The 17,350-nt window shown below is 43.3% G+C and overlaps 1 protein-coding gene across 7 annotated transcripts in view; it reads left to right on the forward strand.

Moving 5' to 3' along the window:
* Positions 1-17,350, forward strand: part of LOC135211118 (cytosolic 5'-nucleotidase 3-like) — a 250,829-nt gene that overhangs the window by 111,341 nt on the left and 122,138 nt on the right. Inside the window, exon 4 of one of the 7 annotated variants that reach the window (XM_064244224.1) lies at positions 9,669-9,738. The exons of the other annotated variants lie outside the window; for them this stretch is intronic. Within the exon in view, the coding sequence (XP_064100294.1) occupies positions 9,669-9,738 (70 nt within the window). The remainder of the gene's footprint in view (positions 1-9,668; positions 9,739-17,350) is intronic. 7 annotated transcript variants of the gene reach the window in all.

The following is a 17,350-nucleotide window of genomic DNA, read 5'->3' on the forward strand; positions in this document are numbered from 1 at the left end:
TATCCAATGAGGAACTTAAAATATAAATAACTTCCCAAATAATTATGTAGCTATTAGTTTCCACTTATATGGCAGCTCAAGATTAGAAAAAAACACAGTAGCGTTCTTTTGTTATGGTGTAGGTAATTGACCCCACCCACTTTTGGGTAGGCATTAAGACTTAACTTTACGAAAAACTTAAAATTAAATTTCTTTTTTTTTTCTTCTTGATTTTCACATTTTTTTACCTTTTTATAATTTAGATTTTTTTTTCACCACTTTCAACTTTGTTTTTTCATATCACTTGGATCTTCCTGTTTGCTTACTCCTACTAAAGGCCTCTTTAAAAAATAACTATCCAAGGAAGATTGCTTCTGCCTGCTTTTCCCAATGTTCTTGAAATGACTTGGGTAAACGTCATCGAATTGTGCAACATACGACCTGTGTAAGCCTTTTCGGGGTGTCTCTTTTCTACAAATGATTGCACTTTATGAAAAGCAGCTAGAGCATCCTTAATTTCTGCCGTTGTCATAGGGTCGTCGTCGTCCTCCTCCTCGCTGCTGCTAGAGAACTCTTCTTGAACGACGTTATGTTGCATGGCTTCGAACTCCTTCAGGTCATCCGTCGTAAGCTCCTCATGGTGCTCCTCGAGAAGGTCATTGATGTCGTCCTCGTCGATGACCAGCCCCATGGACTTGCCGAGAGCAACGATCTCGTCAAGATCTGGTTGCGAAATAGTTTCAGGATCATCAACTGTTTCTGAATCTGCATCAGCTTCGCCCACGTCAAATGCCTCGAAGTCTCAGGCGGATACGGCATCAGGGCCAGAGTTTCCTCCACTAAGAATTCAAGGTTTGCCTCAAAACCTCCTGCCAAACTTGATCGATGAATCGGATGCATGTCACAATATCGAAATGCTCCTTCCAAAATTCATGCAAGGTGAGGTTTGTGGTATTGGTGATGTCAAAACATCTCTTGAAAAGATGTTTTATATACAGCTTCTTGAAGTTCGATATCACATATCACTTGCTGGTCCATGGGCTGGAGGAGAGGGGTGGTGTTAGGTGGAAGATAAAGAACCTTGATAAAAGAATACCCTGCTAGGATATCTTCCTCGAGGCCAGGAGGGTGAGCAGGGGCATTGTCCAACACCAGCAGACATTTCAGAGAGAGGCGCTTCTCTTCCAAGAATTTCTTCACTGTTGGGCCGAAACAGATTTACCCACTCGGTGAACAAAAGTCTTGCTACCCAGGCATTTGCATTAGCCCTCCACATCACTGGAAGCTTCTCCTTTAGCACTTTGTGGGCCTTGAAGGCTCGGGGAGTCTCTGAATGATAGACAAGTAAGGGCTTCACCTTACAATCCCCTCTGGCGTTGGAAGGAAGTGCAAGCGTAAGCCTGTCTTTCATAGGCTTATGCCCTGGTAGCTTCTTCTCTTCCTCCGTGATGTACGTCCAACGAGGCATTTTTTCCAAAAAAGGCCTGTCTCATCACAGTTGAAATCTTGCTGAGAACTGTAGCCTTTGTTGATCGGCATCTCATTGAATGTCTTAATAAAGGCTTCGGCCACTTTCATGTCCAAGCTGGCAGCCTCCCCATGCCGCACCACCGAATGGATGCCAGTCTGTTTCCGAAATTTTTCAAACCACCCTTGAGAAGCCTTGAAGTCTGGGGTTGGCGTCGATGTCCCTTCTCCTCCGTCGTCTTCGGCTTGGGCAATCAAATCGCCTGAGCAAAAGTCGTGGTTGACCTCTCTCGGCCTTTACCTGGTTCATTGCTTGTTTTGTTTGTGTTTAGTGTGTGTATGTGTGTGTGTGTGTGGCTGATATTATGGCTGCTTCTGCTCCTTCTCAGCCAAGTCAGTGTGTGTGCCCCAGAATTCCAGGTTTTCTGTATTTTTTGGCTTCGGCGGTGACCGATCCCCACATCACGTGTAACAGGTGCCGTTCTTATTTTTGTACCATAAATTCTTGCACGCAATGCCAGGCATGGCCTAAAGAGCAGTGGAAGTAGTTTTATAGCAAGAGAGAGCATCGGAGGGCTTCTACCCTTCCTTCGTGGAAAGGTTTTTCGCCTCTTCCAGATGCTTCGTCTCCTGCTGTATTCACCCCCATAGTAGCATTGTGTCTGTGTCTTTTTCTTCCATTGAGTCATCGCTGGAAGTATCAGGAGGCCCCCAGGCTGATTTGTGTAATGTTGCCCCTTCGTCTTCGGGAGTAAATTTGATTCCCGGGAAGGGGGAGGCTTTTTCATCATTCTCATTTATTCCCGAGTCGGAGGTGTCCAAGATGGCGGCGATTTGGAAGACGCCCAGGCTAGGGGGTCCCCCGTCCATAGAAGGGTTGCTAGCACACTTTATGGAGGCTCACTACCCCCTTCCTCAGGCTGCCCAGGCCCTCCCCCCTCCTCCCGGCCTCGTCTTCGTGGGTAGCCGAGGTCAGCCATCTTGTATTGCTCTGCCAGTGACTATTGCTGCTTTTTTGAGGTGGAGGGATGCCATGGCGTCAGCCCCTTTATGATGTCACGGGATCAGTCGTTGTATATTTCTCCACTTGTGGCGTCTGCTAACCCCTTCAGACCGAGGGGAAGCTGTGATGTCATCACCACTTGTTACATCACTTCCATCGATGACGTCACTTCCAGTCGTCTCCTCTGCACCGCCTCTCTCAGCTGTGACATCATCTCTGCTGCCCAGTTCGCTGCATCTCCCTTCCATGCCATCGGAGCCTTCTCTTGCAGATCAGTCTGAGGTTATATGCTAGGCAGTGCTTAAGAGGTTGGACTCTGTTTTGGATGATAAGTTGGCTGCCTTGTCAGTTGGGAGGACTGGAAGGAAACTGTTGCATCGTCCCCGCCTGCTGCGAAGAGATTGCATAAGAAACCAGTGCTGTCTTCCTCTCCCTCTTCCCCCTCTACGCCACGTCGGCTTATCAAGCGTCGGAAGGTAAGGACTTCGCTCTTTCTTTGCTACAAGAGAGGAACAACACAGACATGTTCTTGAGGGTGTTGGTGTTTCAGAGTGTGTTAGTGTATCTTCCCTTGTGCAATCTGCAGTGGCTGCTTCGTCCTCTGCTTTGAATCCCTCCCCCATCCATGCACATCACGAGCTTATTGCAACCACTTTATGTACATACGTATCATATGTAGAAATCATCTTAAAACAAAGCATTTCATAAAATGTACAGTACACAAAATGTCAATGCGCATACTGTACCCAATTGACCCAATATGTACATACAGTTTAATGTTCTCGTTTGTGCATTTTTTGCGTGTGCGGTACACTGTACACTACTATGGACTTAGAATTATTCTTTAAAATGTCCTCTAAATGTTCTGCTTCTCCTAAGGCTTCAGGCAGAGCCTAAGCATCAGAGGCCCTTACAATTAAGGGGGCCTGCCGGAACCCCTATATATGGGGGTATAGGGCGAAAAATGCAAAGTCATGAAAAAATTCATGGAGCTTCATACGGCAATTGAGAATACGTATACGAAATATTTCGTCAAAATTCCTCTTACTTTCGTAGGTACAGGGTAATTAGTTAACGTAACTCATTAAGCCTAAAACATTGATCCGTACAAGAAGATGCAATATTTCTTCTATTATCGTAAATTTTGATCATTATTGTCAAAGAAATTGGGAGAAATGGCATCTGTAGACATTCTCTGAGTCAAGAGAGAGAGACTTCAGTCAGCTAACCAACCACTTCAACCATCAGTGCTAGCACAAACTTCAAGTAGTCTACATGTTCGATTTCACCTCTGACATTTGCTTGCCATTACGTATGTTTATGTATGTTTCGGCAAGAAGTTCATCATGCCAATGAGGAAAAGACAAGGAAAACATCTTGCTAATATACAGACGAAGAAAAATTGCTAAAGTATTATTACAGAATATCATAATATATGCGTAGTTAGTGAAGAGAGAGGGGAGGGTTGCCTAGTAACGCCCCCTTCTTGCCTGACAGCACACGTCACACTGTGCCTAAGGCTACGATCTTTGAGCAAAGAGATCTTCATTTATGATAAATAACATAGTTTTGGTTTTTTAATACCCAAAATGGAATATGAAATTCATAATAATCATGATTTATTAAATTGTCTTTGTAAAATGAGAGTACACCTTTGAGTTTCACCTCTGACATTCTCTTGCATTTACGTTTGTTTATCTTTGTTTCGGCAAAAATTTCATCATGTCAAAGAGGAAAATACAAGGAAAACATCTCGCTAACATACAGAAGAAGAAAATTCGCTGTAAACGTAGGAAGGAGTGCCCCATCTTGCCTCAAGCAGTGCCCCAGGCTACGATATATGAGCAAAGGGATCATCATTTTACCATATTGAAAAATTCATATTAGCAAAAAAATGACTTTTAGAAAAAAACTTGATTGGAGGTCTACATCAGGTCTATATATGGTAGTAATCCCAGGTCTTAATATTAAATATCAAGGGAGGAGATAGAATTTGAAAAATGGTTATTTTCGGGATAAATTGCCTTGCCGTCACAAAACCGAAGGTCAGAGGCGAAAATCATATGCGGTTTGGAGATGTCCAAGTCACCTTATTAAGTGGTATGAATGTCAAAGTCCTGTCGTTAAAAAACGGCATTAGCCGGCCGGCCCCCTTAATGACAAATGAGGAGAAAATAGACATGATTGTTATGTTAAGAGAGGGCAGAAGTCACGTAAAAGTAGCGGCCCATTACTGCGGGACTTAAAAGGTCAGTCGCCTGCATTGAGAACGAGTATGAGCAGGGGAAAATACTTGGGGAGGTCATTCTTGGGCAAGAACTTGCCTCCCTCTTTGTATACTGCTATCCCACCAACGGACCGGGGCGTTTGAAAAATTTTGTGGTCTCTACAATTTGATTAGGGATGTTAGGGAGGTACAGACAATGGTCAAGACATGGGATAAAAATAAAGGGCCACAACTTTTATCAATAGGCAGTCCCCGGCTTACGATGGGGGTTCCATTCTTGAGATGCACCATATGCCGAAACTTCGTTGAAAATTGTTAAAAATCCTAGAAAAATCCTTATTTTAATGGTATGTAAACTGCATTACTGATGAATATAATTGAAAAGTGTCGTAAGCCAAAACCTTCATAGACCGGGGACTTTGTACTGTTAATGAGATAGTGAAGGCCTATCATACCTTGCTTGTTCAGCTGTACAGTTATCTTAAGAAGGTGGTGCCTCCTGACATCTCTAATGAAGTGCCTCCTGAAGAAGGTGAAGAGGTGCCTTCACTTGGTATGTAACTCCTCTACTTTGCTGTGCAGTCTATCTTCATCGTGATTCATCAGGCTGCACAGCTATAATATCATCACCGTCTATGATCAATATTCATTTCTAGTAAGTGCTGTATGATTTAATATTATTATAATATTGGATCATTAATGTCACATATTACGTATACAGTAAATAACATGAAAATACAGAATATTGCTGTATGAAAAAATTCCCTTCTACGAATAGCGGTGGCCCGCGAATAATCTTAGATACGTTCCGCAGAGAAAACCGTGAATGAGTGAGTCCTCTTGTGAATAATTTTTTTATAGGTTCCATAGAAAAATCCATGAATGAGTGAGTCTGTGAATCCAGAGAACACAAAGAAGTTACTAAATCTCCTCGACTCAGTAAATCTTGTAAATATTTTACAATAAATATACACAGGCAGTTCCCAGCTATCGGCAGGGTGCTGATAAGCGAAAACCGCCATGAACCGAAACTCGGTGATTTACGACGCTTACAGTGGCAAGTTTCTGTGAATGGCGCCTCTGTTAGGTATAATATGGCACCATAACTATGATTGGCACCGTATGGTGCTGATAACCAAAACTTGACCTGTTATGGTGCCATAATTGGCTGATTTTATGGTGCTAGACAATTGCCATAAAACCGGATCGCCATTAACTGAGGCTGCCAATAACCGGGGACTGCCTGCAGTACTCGGAATTTGCTGCTGATTTTAGTTCTTATCTGTTATGATACTGTGTGAATTGTAATTATCATTTTACAAAATAAAGTAAAAGGAATTACAGGCAGTCCCCGGGTTACGACGTTCCGAGGTTAAGGCGCTTCTCAATTATATTTGTCAGACATTATTTCCATGGTTATGACTCCTACAACGCTCATCTGGCAGATGAAATATGACCCCAAAAATCCAAAATAATCAATATTTCAAGTTTTTTTTTTTTTTATGAAAAATGCAATAAGAATGCGTTTACATAGTTTTCAATGCACCCGAAGCATTAAAAGTGAGGTTTTCTTAGGATTTTTTTACGATGTTCCGTCTTACGACGATTTTTGGCTTAAGACGCGTCTCAAGAACGCAACCCCCATCTTAACCCGGGGACTGCCTGTATTAGAAAAAAATTTGTACAACTTGTAAAATTTAACATATTTTATGAGAGTCTTGTAAAAGAGGCCTCTCATACTATGTAGCACATACCTTAAGGGTTAATAACCAGGTCTTCAATTTGGATTTGGCCATGGACCCTCTCCCATCCAAAATAAAAATTGTAATGATAATTCTTAAAACTGAAATTTCATTTCAAGACCCTTTTTAGGCAAAATAAAAGTTTTGATTATACTCACCCTTGATTTTATTCAGTTGTATATTCCAAGAAAAATTATGGATTAAACAGTATTCAAGAAATGGTATTCATCACAGCTTCCCTAGATGGGGATGTTGTTAATTTATGATGCCTTTTGATATTGGTATGGTAGTATTTAAAACATTACTATGTGCAGAATTTGTAGCAAGAAAAACCATTCATATGGTTGGAATAAAAGTTTCAGATTAGTCTGCCCACCAAAAATATTAGGCCAGAGTATAGAAATCTGACTTTTATGTTACCAAACCTGTGTGGTGGAGGAATTCCTTAAGGTTTGGACTTACTAAGAAGAATTGTAAAGGTGAACCTACATTTTCTTTTTATAGTTTCTAATGGGTTACAAAAATGTGTAAAATGGTGGTCAAGATTACTAATGTTGAAACCAATAAAGGCCTATTTTAAATGTTTAGGTGCTGGTAGGTATGGTAATGAGGATGGAGACAGAGACACAGAATTTTGGCTTGAACATCAGCACAAAGAAGAGCGAGATCATGGTTGTGAGTAAGGATGATGATTGGGTGCACATGGAGGATATGACAATCAGAGGACAGGAACTCAAGCAAGTTGAGAAGTTTGTTTACTTGGGAAGTGTGGTAACAGCAGACGGGAGGCAAATTGAAGATATACAAAGAAGAAAACTAGGAGCAGCAAGAGCTTTTGAGGTTCTGAGAAAAAACATTTGGTCGAGGCATGAAATCAGCTTGAGAACTAAGATGAGAATATTCAATGCAGTAGTAATACCAGTCCTGATGTATGGCTCGTCCACCTGGGCACTGACCAGAACAGAGGAGAAAAGGTTGGATGCTTTTGAGATGAAGCTGCTGAGAAGAATACTTGGCATTAAATGGGATGATTATGTTAGAAATGAAGACATCAGGGTGAGATTGAGGCAAAGGCCAGTCAGTACCAGGTTGAAGAGGGGAAGGCTGAAATGGTTTGGACATGTTGAGAGTATGGAAGAGAATAGAGACCCCAGGAGAGCACTGAGAGCAGTACAAATAGGAAGAAGACCGCTGGGTAGACCAAGAACGAGGTGGATAGACATAATTGTCAGGGATCTTGAGGATGAAATCCAAAACTTAGAGGAAGCGAGGGAAATGGCTCGGGATAGAGACAGATGGAGAGGAACTGTATCAGCCTTATGCCACTGGCCAGTGGCGGGAAGATAAAGTAAAGTAAGTAAGTTAAATGTTTAACATAGTTAATGTTTTCTGCAATATGGTCAGCAGTTAAGATTATTAAAACATGCCATCACAGAAATTTTTAACTTTCAGTGATGCCAGATGTGCTTTAGAAACTTCAAAATTGGCCTAAAAATCCTCTTGTTCTACATAGTACTGTAGTAATACATATTCATTTCACAGATTACTTGAGTAGTATAAATGTTGAAATATGCAGAATCCCAGCACATGCAGGCATTAAATGAAATAGATTCTAATTATTCAGTCACAATTACCACCAATAAGTTTAGATTAAATATAGAAAACCTGTACACTATTAGTTGCTATTACCTTTAAAACCCATCATCTTTAGTACTGTAAATGACAGGCATAGGAGGGGCAATAATATATTAAAATTCATTAAACTCTGTTGAATTGTAATGTTATTAATTTCAAGAATCACACCACATATGAGTAATATCCTGCCATTGAGTTAGCCACACTCGTTGGAACCAGAGATATTCCATAAATAACCCACGCCACCCAATCCTGTCCCCGAATGTAGAATGCAGAACTACCCACAGTGGAACATTACTTTTAATGATTTCCAATTTTAAACCAACAGTGTATAGTTATCACTTAATTGGAGACAAATCTTTGAAAGACACTCAGTCAAGAGCTCTTATCATTTCAATCATTTCCACTTTAGGTTGTTAATGAATGGTTAAGAAATCGGAACATAATGAGTAAAATCTCATGTAATCTTTACAATGAGATTTTTTGGGCCAGCCCTTTGAGGGTTAAGAATTTTTACCATTGTCCTTATGGAAGTTCTTTAAAATTAACCAAACATTACTAGTGTTGCTGCTAAAAGGAATAAGGTAGTTATAAGTACAGAACAATTATAGTATAGTCTGGAGGTGAAAGTATGTCGATCACATCTGATAAAAAAAAAAGATTCTTGTGTTAACCAACTTTAGCACAAGTCTGAAGGAGAAAACAGGAAATGATACCTGATATAGCAATATCACCTTTATTAAAGCAATTAAACAACTGACATGAGTTACACAATGTAACAGCAGAAAGAGCAAAGTGCTCAATATCATTGTTTGCTCTCATACCTGGACTGAGTTTATACCCCGTAACTTTGTCCCAGGTATACTTTGCATACATTCACACTGTTTGTGAGTCCTCTTCTTCTCATTCTTGTATTGGGGAATTGCTGTTGTTTTGTTGATTGGTAAATATATCATAGTGCTCTTGCTCTTTTTTTTCCTCTGTAATGTGTTAGTCTTATTGATCTTAAATGCCGGATGTTTGAGCTGCACTGTTATTTTATCATAGAGACTGGCAAGGTACCAAAAATTGACAATTCATATTCCAGGAAGAATTGGTTGTTTCTTTGATTAAGATCCTAATTTTCTTAAATTTCATATATGTATCTCGGTGGATTTTTTCTGTGAAGGAAGATGACTGACAATAAGTTGAAAAGATCCAAAAGGGTGTTGACCTTCATTTTTATTGTATTTCACTTTTGTATCAAGGTTTTTTGTGATGAAGAAGACTGAAAGGCATTGTTCAGACTGGCATGGTGCAGTTATACAAGTACCTGAATTTTTTTTAATATCTTTGTCTTGGCAATTGTGATTATACTTGAAGGCTTTTAAATAGGTGTTATAAATGTAAAGTACTGTATATACTGCAGTATAATACTCAGCTGTAATTAATTACATCATAATGGAAACATCTGCATGTGAAATTTATCAGCATCTGGTAGGTTTATAAATGAAAATTAACATCTCATTGTTTTTTGAGAATATTGCAATCAGCATTCATGACCATTTGCCATATGGCATGATTAGCATTTTTCATAGTGTCAGCAGATTGAATGAGTGGCCCTTCCAAATTTCAGGTTATTGCTGATTATGACATGACTATTACCAGATCACATATGAATGGAAAGAGAGCAGAATCTAGTTTCGGTGAGTTAATGTGATGAAAAATATATTTTTGTACATGAACTTTCCTGTCAGATATATACTTAGCTATACGTCTCTGACGTCACGACAGAATTCAAAACTCGCGGCACACGCGACAGGTAGGTCAGGTGATCTACCTTACCCGCCGCTGGGTGGCGGCTGTAAGAACCAATCTCCCTTTCCAGCCAGAATTTTTCTGTCGCCGGTGACGACTACACCTGTGGTTGTTACCTCCTGACAGCTTTATTCAATTCTCGTTGCTGTGGATTTATTTGGACTGACTTTCGGTGAAGTACCTGATCTTGTTGGCTTGGCATACGCATTTGTGGATTGTTTTTGGATATTGATTTGGATTTTTCTTTGATTTCGAGATGTCCGAGTTAGAGGTTAAGAAATCTTCTATGTTTAGGGTGTGCTCTATGGATGAATGCAAGGTGAGACTACCGAAAGCTACGGTAGATCCTCACACAGTTTGCTTTAAATGTAGAGGGAAAGAATGTTCTTTTGTTAACCCGTGTAATGAGTGTGAGAAGTTGGATGAGGGTGAATGGAAGGCTCTTTCTTCCTACTTGAGGAAGTTAGAGAAAGACAGGGTGAGAAAGGCTTCGTCTAGGAGTTCTAGTAAGTCTCGTATTAGCGAGGTAGAAGAAAATCCTGTTGTAGCATTAGAACCTTCTCCAGTTTCAGCTCCTGCGCCCTGCATCGAACCTACGGAAGTGGCAACCATGAGAGCCACGATCCTTAGCATGGAAAAGAAGATTCGTTCGTTGCAAGGTAAGAGTAGTGAAGGTGAATTGTGCAGTGACCCCAGTGCAGTGGAGGGTGCGTCTGATCGGCTCCTTAATGCTTCCAGGCCTAGACCTCTTCCAGACTCCCAGTCCCAGTGGAGGAGGAAAGTCAACAGCCGCAGGAAGGTTAGGGAGAACTCCCACCGATCAGGCGTCCCCTCGGTAGATCCTGATGCTCGTACCCAGGCTGCCCTTGTTCGCGCGAAGAAGGAGGTATTGCGCCAATGCTTCTCTTCTTCTTCCTCACCTTCGCCTAGAAGAGGATGGAGCGCCTCGGATTCTTCGCGACCGCTGAAGAGAGCCTGGAAGGCTCCTGGCGCCTTTCCTTCCAGCCCGGAAGTTTTTCCAGAAGAGCCGAAAGTAGAGATCAAGAAACCCAGGAGGGAGCAGGAGTTCTCGCCTCATAGTAGGCTTCGAGCCTCTTCTCCGGAGGATTTTGCAAGATCTCCAGCTCGAATTCTTGCTGGACTGCAAGCGCAGATTTCGGCGCTGGGTGGCTCCTTGGCAGGAGGAACGCGTCGGAAAGACGTCTCTCTCCCTGTCAAGAAGTCTAGGATTCCTTCGCCTGTGTTACCGTCTCAGTCAGAGTCGGTTCTCTCTCCTGTATCAGCGGATGGAAGGAGGCGCTCTTCCCTCGGCAGGCGCTTGTCGTCTTCCAGGCGTCAATCGCCCAAGAAGCTTTCTCCTGGTGACTACATCTCTCCAGTAGGAAGGGATCTAGCGCCTAGTAGGCGTTCGTCTAAAGACAGGCGTACAGCCTCGTCTTCTCGCTCATTTCCGAAGATCCTTCATTCTCCGGATAAGAGAGCCTACTCTTTGATGGATTCGTCAAGAGACAGGATTTCGCCTTTTGTTAGGCGCCTTGAGCCTAGTAGGCGCTACTCCCCAAGTAGACGCTCTCCCGCTCCCAAGCGTGGTGCGGAGGATAGGCGCTTTTCTCCTGATAGGCGCGGCTCTCCTTTTAGCCGCTCGGTTCAGGACAGGCGTGTAGAGCCTGAAAGATATGTCTCTTCTGGGAGACTACCTTTTGAAGAGACACACAAGTCTGGATCGAAGTTTGTGGAGCATGGTAGACGCCGGTCTCCTAGTAGGCGACCTTCTCCAGGGCTTCGCTCTCCTGTAAGTAGGCGCCAAGAGCCTAGTAGGCGTTCGCCTCATGGTAGGCGCAGCTCGCCTGGCAGCCGCTCTCCTTTGAACAGGCGCATGGATCCTGAGAAGCGCCTTGAGCATAGTAGGATCTCCTCTCCTAGCAGGCGCTCCCCTTTGGAAGCCCGGAATTCTAGGAGTAGGATTAAGGATCAAAGAGCACGCACTCATCAGAGTAGGAAGGACTCATTCGAGAGGAGCTCTCCAGAAACTTTGGCTTCCCTGATAGGCGCCAGTCTGCTACTAGACACTCTCTGGACAGGCGCACTTCTTTTTTAGAGAAGGCTAACTGCCCTCGTAAAGAAGCGGAGGGTTCTTCAGTGGATGAAGTTGAACCTTCAGAAGAGGATTTGGTGAAGGACTCGTCAGTTTCGTCCTATAAGATCCTTACAGATCTCCTTCTTCAAGAGTTTGGAGACTCCCTTACTCCCGTCGCTCCTCCGTCTCCTCTCTCTTTATTCTCGACTTCGAAGAAGACGAAAGTTTCCTCTTGTGTGAGGATGAAGCCAACCATCTCAATGAAGAAGGCTTTGAGAGGTTTTGGTGATTGGCTGCTTTCTAAGGAAGAGAAAGGGAAGACTGTGTTTTCTTTCCCCCTCCTTCCAAGCTTACGGGCAGACCTTTGGATTTTGGTACGAGTCTGGAGAACCCCTAGGCCTGGGTCTTCCTTCATCGGCGGATGCGGACTTCTCTTCTCTGGTAGATGCAGCACGACGCTCGGCTCTTTTGTCTGCTAAGACTACCTGGGCTATGAACGAGCTTGACCACCTGCTGAAGGGAATGTTTAGAGTCTTGGAAGTCTTCAACTTCCTTGACTGGTCTTTGGGGGTCTTGGCTAAGAAGACTCAGAACCCGGATGCTATTTCGCCAGAAGATCTCAACAGTGTTCTAACGTGCATTGATAAAGCAGTTAGAGATGGATCGAGCGAAATAGCCTCCCTGTTTGGAGCAGGGATCCTTAAGAAGAGATCAGTCTTCTGCTCTTTTCTGACTAAGTCTGTTTCGCATGCCCAAAGAGCCTCTCTTCTGTATTCGCAGCTCTCGCCTCTGCTATTTCCGAAGAAGATAATACAGGACATCTCAGGATCTATCTCTGCGAAGGCGACTCAGGACATGCTCGCGCAGTCGGCACGGAAGCCTAGGACCTCCTTCCAGACGAAGACGAAGAAGGAGACTCCAGCTAGACAGGAGCCCTTTCGAGGGGGCCCTCCTTCTAGAGCCTCTACCTCGAGAGGTAATAGACCTTTCAAGAGAGGTAGATCCTTCTCACGCTCTGTCAGAGCTAAGAAGTAGGGAAGTAGTCCTCCAAACACCAGTAGGTGCCAGACTTCTAAGATTCTCGGAAGCCTGGGCAAAGAGAGGAGCGGACAACTGGTCCCTCTCGATTATCCGGAAAGGATATCTGATTCCCTTTACGGAAAGACCACCGTTGACAACGACTCCGAGGGAGTTGGTGGCCAGGTACAGGGATCCCATCATGAGCCTTGCTTTAACACAAGCAGTGGAACAAATGTTCGAGAAAGAGGCTATAGAGCTATGAGCAACCCTTGCTCAGCGGGCTTTTACAACCGCCTTTTTCTAGTTCCAAAGCCTCAGGAGGATGGAGACCGGTTCTGGATGTAAGCGCCCTGAATTTCTTTGTAGAAAAGAGGAAGTTCACCATGGAGACGACATCCTCAGTGTTGGCGGCCCTTCGGCCAGGGGACTGGATGGTGTCCCTAGATCTTCAGGACGCTTACTTCCATGTGCCTATCCATCCTTCTTCAAGGAAATACCTCAGGTTCATGATGGGAGGAAGGATATTCCAGTTCAGGGCTTTGTGCTTCGGCCTTTCAACAGCCCCTCAGGTCTTCACAGGCCTAATGAAAAATGTAGCAAGATGGCTACATTTGGAGGGAGTCAGAGTGTCCCTTTACTTGGACGACTGGCTAATCAGAGCCAAGTCGCAGAAAAGATGTTTGGAGGACCTACAAAAGACCCTTTTCATGGCAAGTTCTCTGGGACTTTTGGTGAACTTTCAAAAGTCTCAGTTGATCCCCAGTCAAGATCGTATCTATCTGGGGATTCGGATGGCTTCTCTGGATTTTCGGGCTTTTCCGTCTCCAGAACGGATAGCCCGAGGGTCAGAGAAAGTCAAAGCCTTCCTAGAGAAAGAAGTATGCACAGCGAGGGAGTGGATGAGTTTGTTGGGGACACTCTCCTTGTTGGAGCAATTCCTTTCTCTAGGAAGGTTGCACCTCAGACCTCTCCAGTTCTTTCTACATCGAAACTGGAGGTGTCGTTCGCAAAACCTAGAGTTCTCCTTCGAGATCTCAAGGGAAATCAAGAAGGACCTCTCTTGGTGGGCCAACCCTCTCAGGTTTGCAGAAGGGATGTCCCTTCACATTCCGAACCCCAACCAAGTGTTGTATTCCGACGCCTCGGAAACAGGTTGGGGAGCAACGCTCGGCTCAAGAGAAGTGTCAGGCACCTGGAAGAAGGAACAGGTGACCTGGCACATCAACAAGAAGGAGCTGATGGCGGTTTGGCTAGCTTTGAAAGCTTTCGAGCCCCACGTCCTAGCTTCAGCAGTACAGATCAACTCGGACAACACCACGGCCCTGGCTTACATCAGAAGCAGGGGGGGACTCACTCTTTCTCCCTGTACGAGACAGCAAAAGAACTTCTGCTTTGGGCAGAGCAAAGGAAGATTTGTCTCCTTACCAGGTTCGTACAGGGAGAAAAGAACGTCAGAGCAGACCTCCTAAGCAGGAAAGATCAAGTCCTGCCTGCAGAGTGGACTCTTCACGAAGATGTTTGCCAGGACCTGTGGAAGCTTTGGGGCAAGCCTCATATAGACCTCTTCGCCACAGCCAAGAATGCGAGGATAGCCAACTACTGCTCTCCGATATCGGACCCGAGGGCAGTGTCGATAGACGCGTTTCTACTAGATTGGAAGGGTCTAGACATGTATGCTTTTCCTCCATTCAAGATACTGGGAGAGACTCTAAAGAAATTTGCAGAATCGGAGGCAGCAAGGATGACGCTGGTAGCCCCGTTCTGGCCCGCACAAGTATGGTTCACAGAGGTACTGGAATGGTTAGTAGATCTTCCGAGAACATTACCACAGAGGATCGATCTGCTCAGACAACCCCACTTCGAGAGGTATCACAAAAACCTCCCCGCTCTAGATCTGACTGGCTTCAGACTGTCAAAAGTTTGGTCAGAACGAGAGGCTTTTCTGCAAGAGTTGCAACGGCTATCGCAGCAGCAAGAAGGCCTTCTACCCTTAGAGTCTACCAATCGAAGTGGGACGTCTTTCGGCGATGGTGTAGGAACCATCACTTTTCCTCTTCCAGTACCTCTGTGACCTAAATAGCAGACTTCTTACTTTTCCTTAGGGAAGAAAGTGGATTGGCGGTATCAACCATTAAAGGCTATCGTAGCATGCTATCTGCAGTGTTTAGGCACAGAAACTTAAACATTTCAGAAGATAAGGACCTTCATGATCTAATAAGATCGTTTGAAACATCCAAGAAGGTTTCTCCAGGGGTTCCGAGTTGGAATCTGGATGTAGTGCTACGTTACCTGAGGTCCAATAAGTTCGAACCGCCTCAGTCTGCCTCGTTTAGAGACCTCACGAAGAAGACAATTTTTCTCATGGCATTGGCTTCCGCAAAGAGGGTTAGTGAACTCCATGCACTAGAAGGAAATGTGGGATTCAGAGGAGATGCAGCTATCTGTTCGTTCCTTCCTTCGTTCTTAGGCCAAAAGAACGAGAACCCCTCAAAATCCTTGGCCTGGGAGCTTTGCAGTAACAAGGCTTGTTTCTGCATTAGTAGGCGAGGAAGCAGAGAGGTCGCTTTGCCCAGTACGAAGTTTGAAATTCTATCTACAGAGAAAGAAAAAACTTAAGGGCAATGATGTCAACCTTTGGTGCTCTGTAAGAGATCCAAGGAGGACTCTTTCGAAGAATGCGCTTTCTTTCTTTATCAGAAGCCTGGTGAAAGAAGCGGCATGCGTATGTGATGAAAGTCAATTCAAAGTTCTTAAGGTCAAAGCTCATGAGGTAAGAGCTATTGCCACGTCATTGACTTTTAACAAAAACATATCCCTGAGTAATATTATGAAGGCAACATTCTGGCGTTGCAACTCAGTCTTTGCAAACCACTATCTGAGAGACGTCAAAATTACGTATGAAAAGTGCTTCGGGTTAGGCCCATACGTATCGGCGGATTCGGTGCTGGGGCAGGGAGCTGAGACATATCCTTAGTAGTATATATTTTTCCCCTTGTTAGGTTGTAAGTTTTGGTTGTTTGAAAGAACATGCGGGTAGGCATGTTTTTCATTTCGTAGTCTAACAATGATTAGATTGGTTAGGTGATCGGTTTATGTTTGAGCTCCTTGCAATGATAGTGGTTAGGTTCTGTCATATAAGTGGGCGAATCCCCGTTGACAGATCCTGCTCGGATTCTATCAAGTAAGCGGATAACCAAATCCCTTTGATAGACCCAAAGAGTCTGTCAGCTGTAGGTCACGCCCTCGCTGAAGCTCTTAAGGCAACGCAGACTCATAGACAGTAACTACGAAGTCTTCTGCCTAAACAGGTAAGAACCAAGGTTGTATTTACATCCTACAACTAGTGTTGTTTTCCCCTTTTTTCCATATTTATATTGCTGTCTCTTTCCCTCCACCAAGGGTGTCAATCAGCTAAGTATATATCTGACAGGAAAGTTCATGTACAAAAATGTTATTGTTAGTATACAATAAGGTTTTGTACATACTTACCTGGCAGATATATACGATTGATGGCCCGCCCAGCCTCCCCTCAGGAGTCCGGTGGAAGGAAAAATTCTGGCTGGAAAGGGAGATTGGTTCTTACAGCCGCCACCCAGCGGCGGGTAAGGTAGATCACCTGACCTACCTGTCGCGTGTGCCGCGAGTTTTGAATTCTGTCGTGACGTCAAAGACGTATAGCTAAGTATATATCTGCCAGGTAAGTATGTACAAAACCTTATTGTATACTAACAATAACATTCTTCCATTTTTATTTCAATGTAAAATTTCTTCTTCGGCAATCATAACAGAGTATTGGTATGATATTATGGGGTTCCTTTTAATCCCATCTATGTCATTTTTACCAATTTTAAGTATGGTCTAATTTTGTGCTGGGTAATTAATGAAGTCATCATGACATTGGTCTAAGGTGGAATTTAGTATTATGTATTAACACAATTGCACTGTAATACTTATACGGTACTATACTGTATTGCATTATAGGTACTAGTACATTCATAAAATACTTTCATAACAGTCTTCAAGATGTGATGTCACTTGTGCATACAGAGTATTTGGTGTTAGTTCTTGGTTTTGTTCTCTCATCAATATTTCTATTTTAAGTATTTTCTATATAGTAATCTGTATGCACAAGTGACATCATATCTTGAAGACTGTTATGAAAGTAGTATCTATAAAATACAGTATAATACTGTGTTTATTCCTCAGAGGGGGTCCTACCCATAATATATCCTGCATGGTATATGTATAGAATTGTTTAATTTCTTTTAATTCAGTTCTCATTCCTCACTTAAGACCATATATTTCCTGCAACCTTATGGGTCTAGATATGTGACAGTGATGTATTCAAATTACTTTGTACTATCAGTAGGTTTATGGAGGGGGTGGGTGTATATTTTTGTCCT

The sequence above is a fragment of the Macrobrachium nipponense genome, chromosome 4 (assembly GCF_015104395.2).
Source record: "Macrobrachium nipponense isolate FS-2020 chromosome 4, ASM1510439v2, whole genome shotgun sequence".
In the NCBI taxonomy this organism is placed as follows: domain Eukaryota; kingdom Metazoa; phylum Arthropoda; class Malacostraca; order Decapoda; family Palaemonidae; genus Macrobrachium; species Macrobrachium nipponense.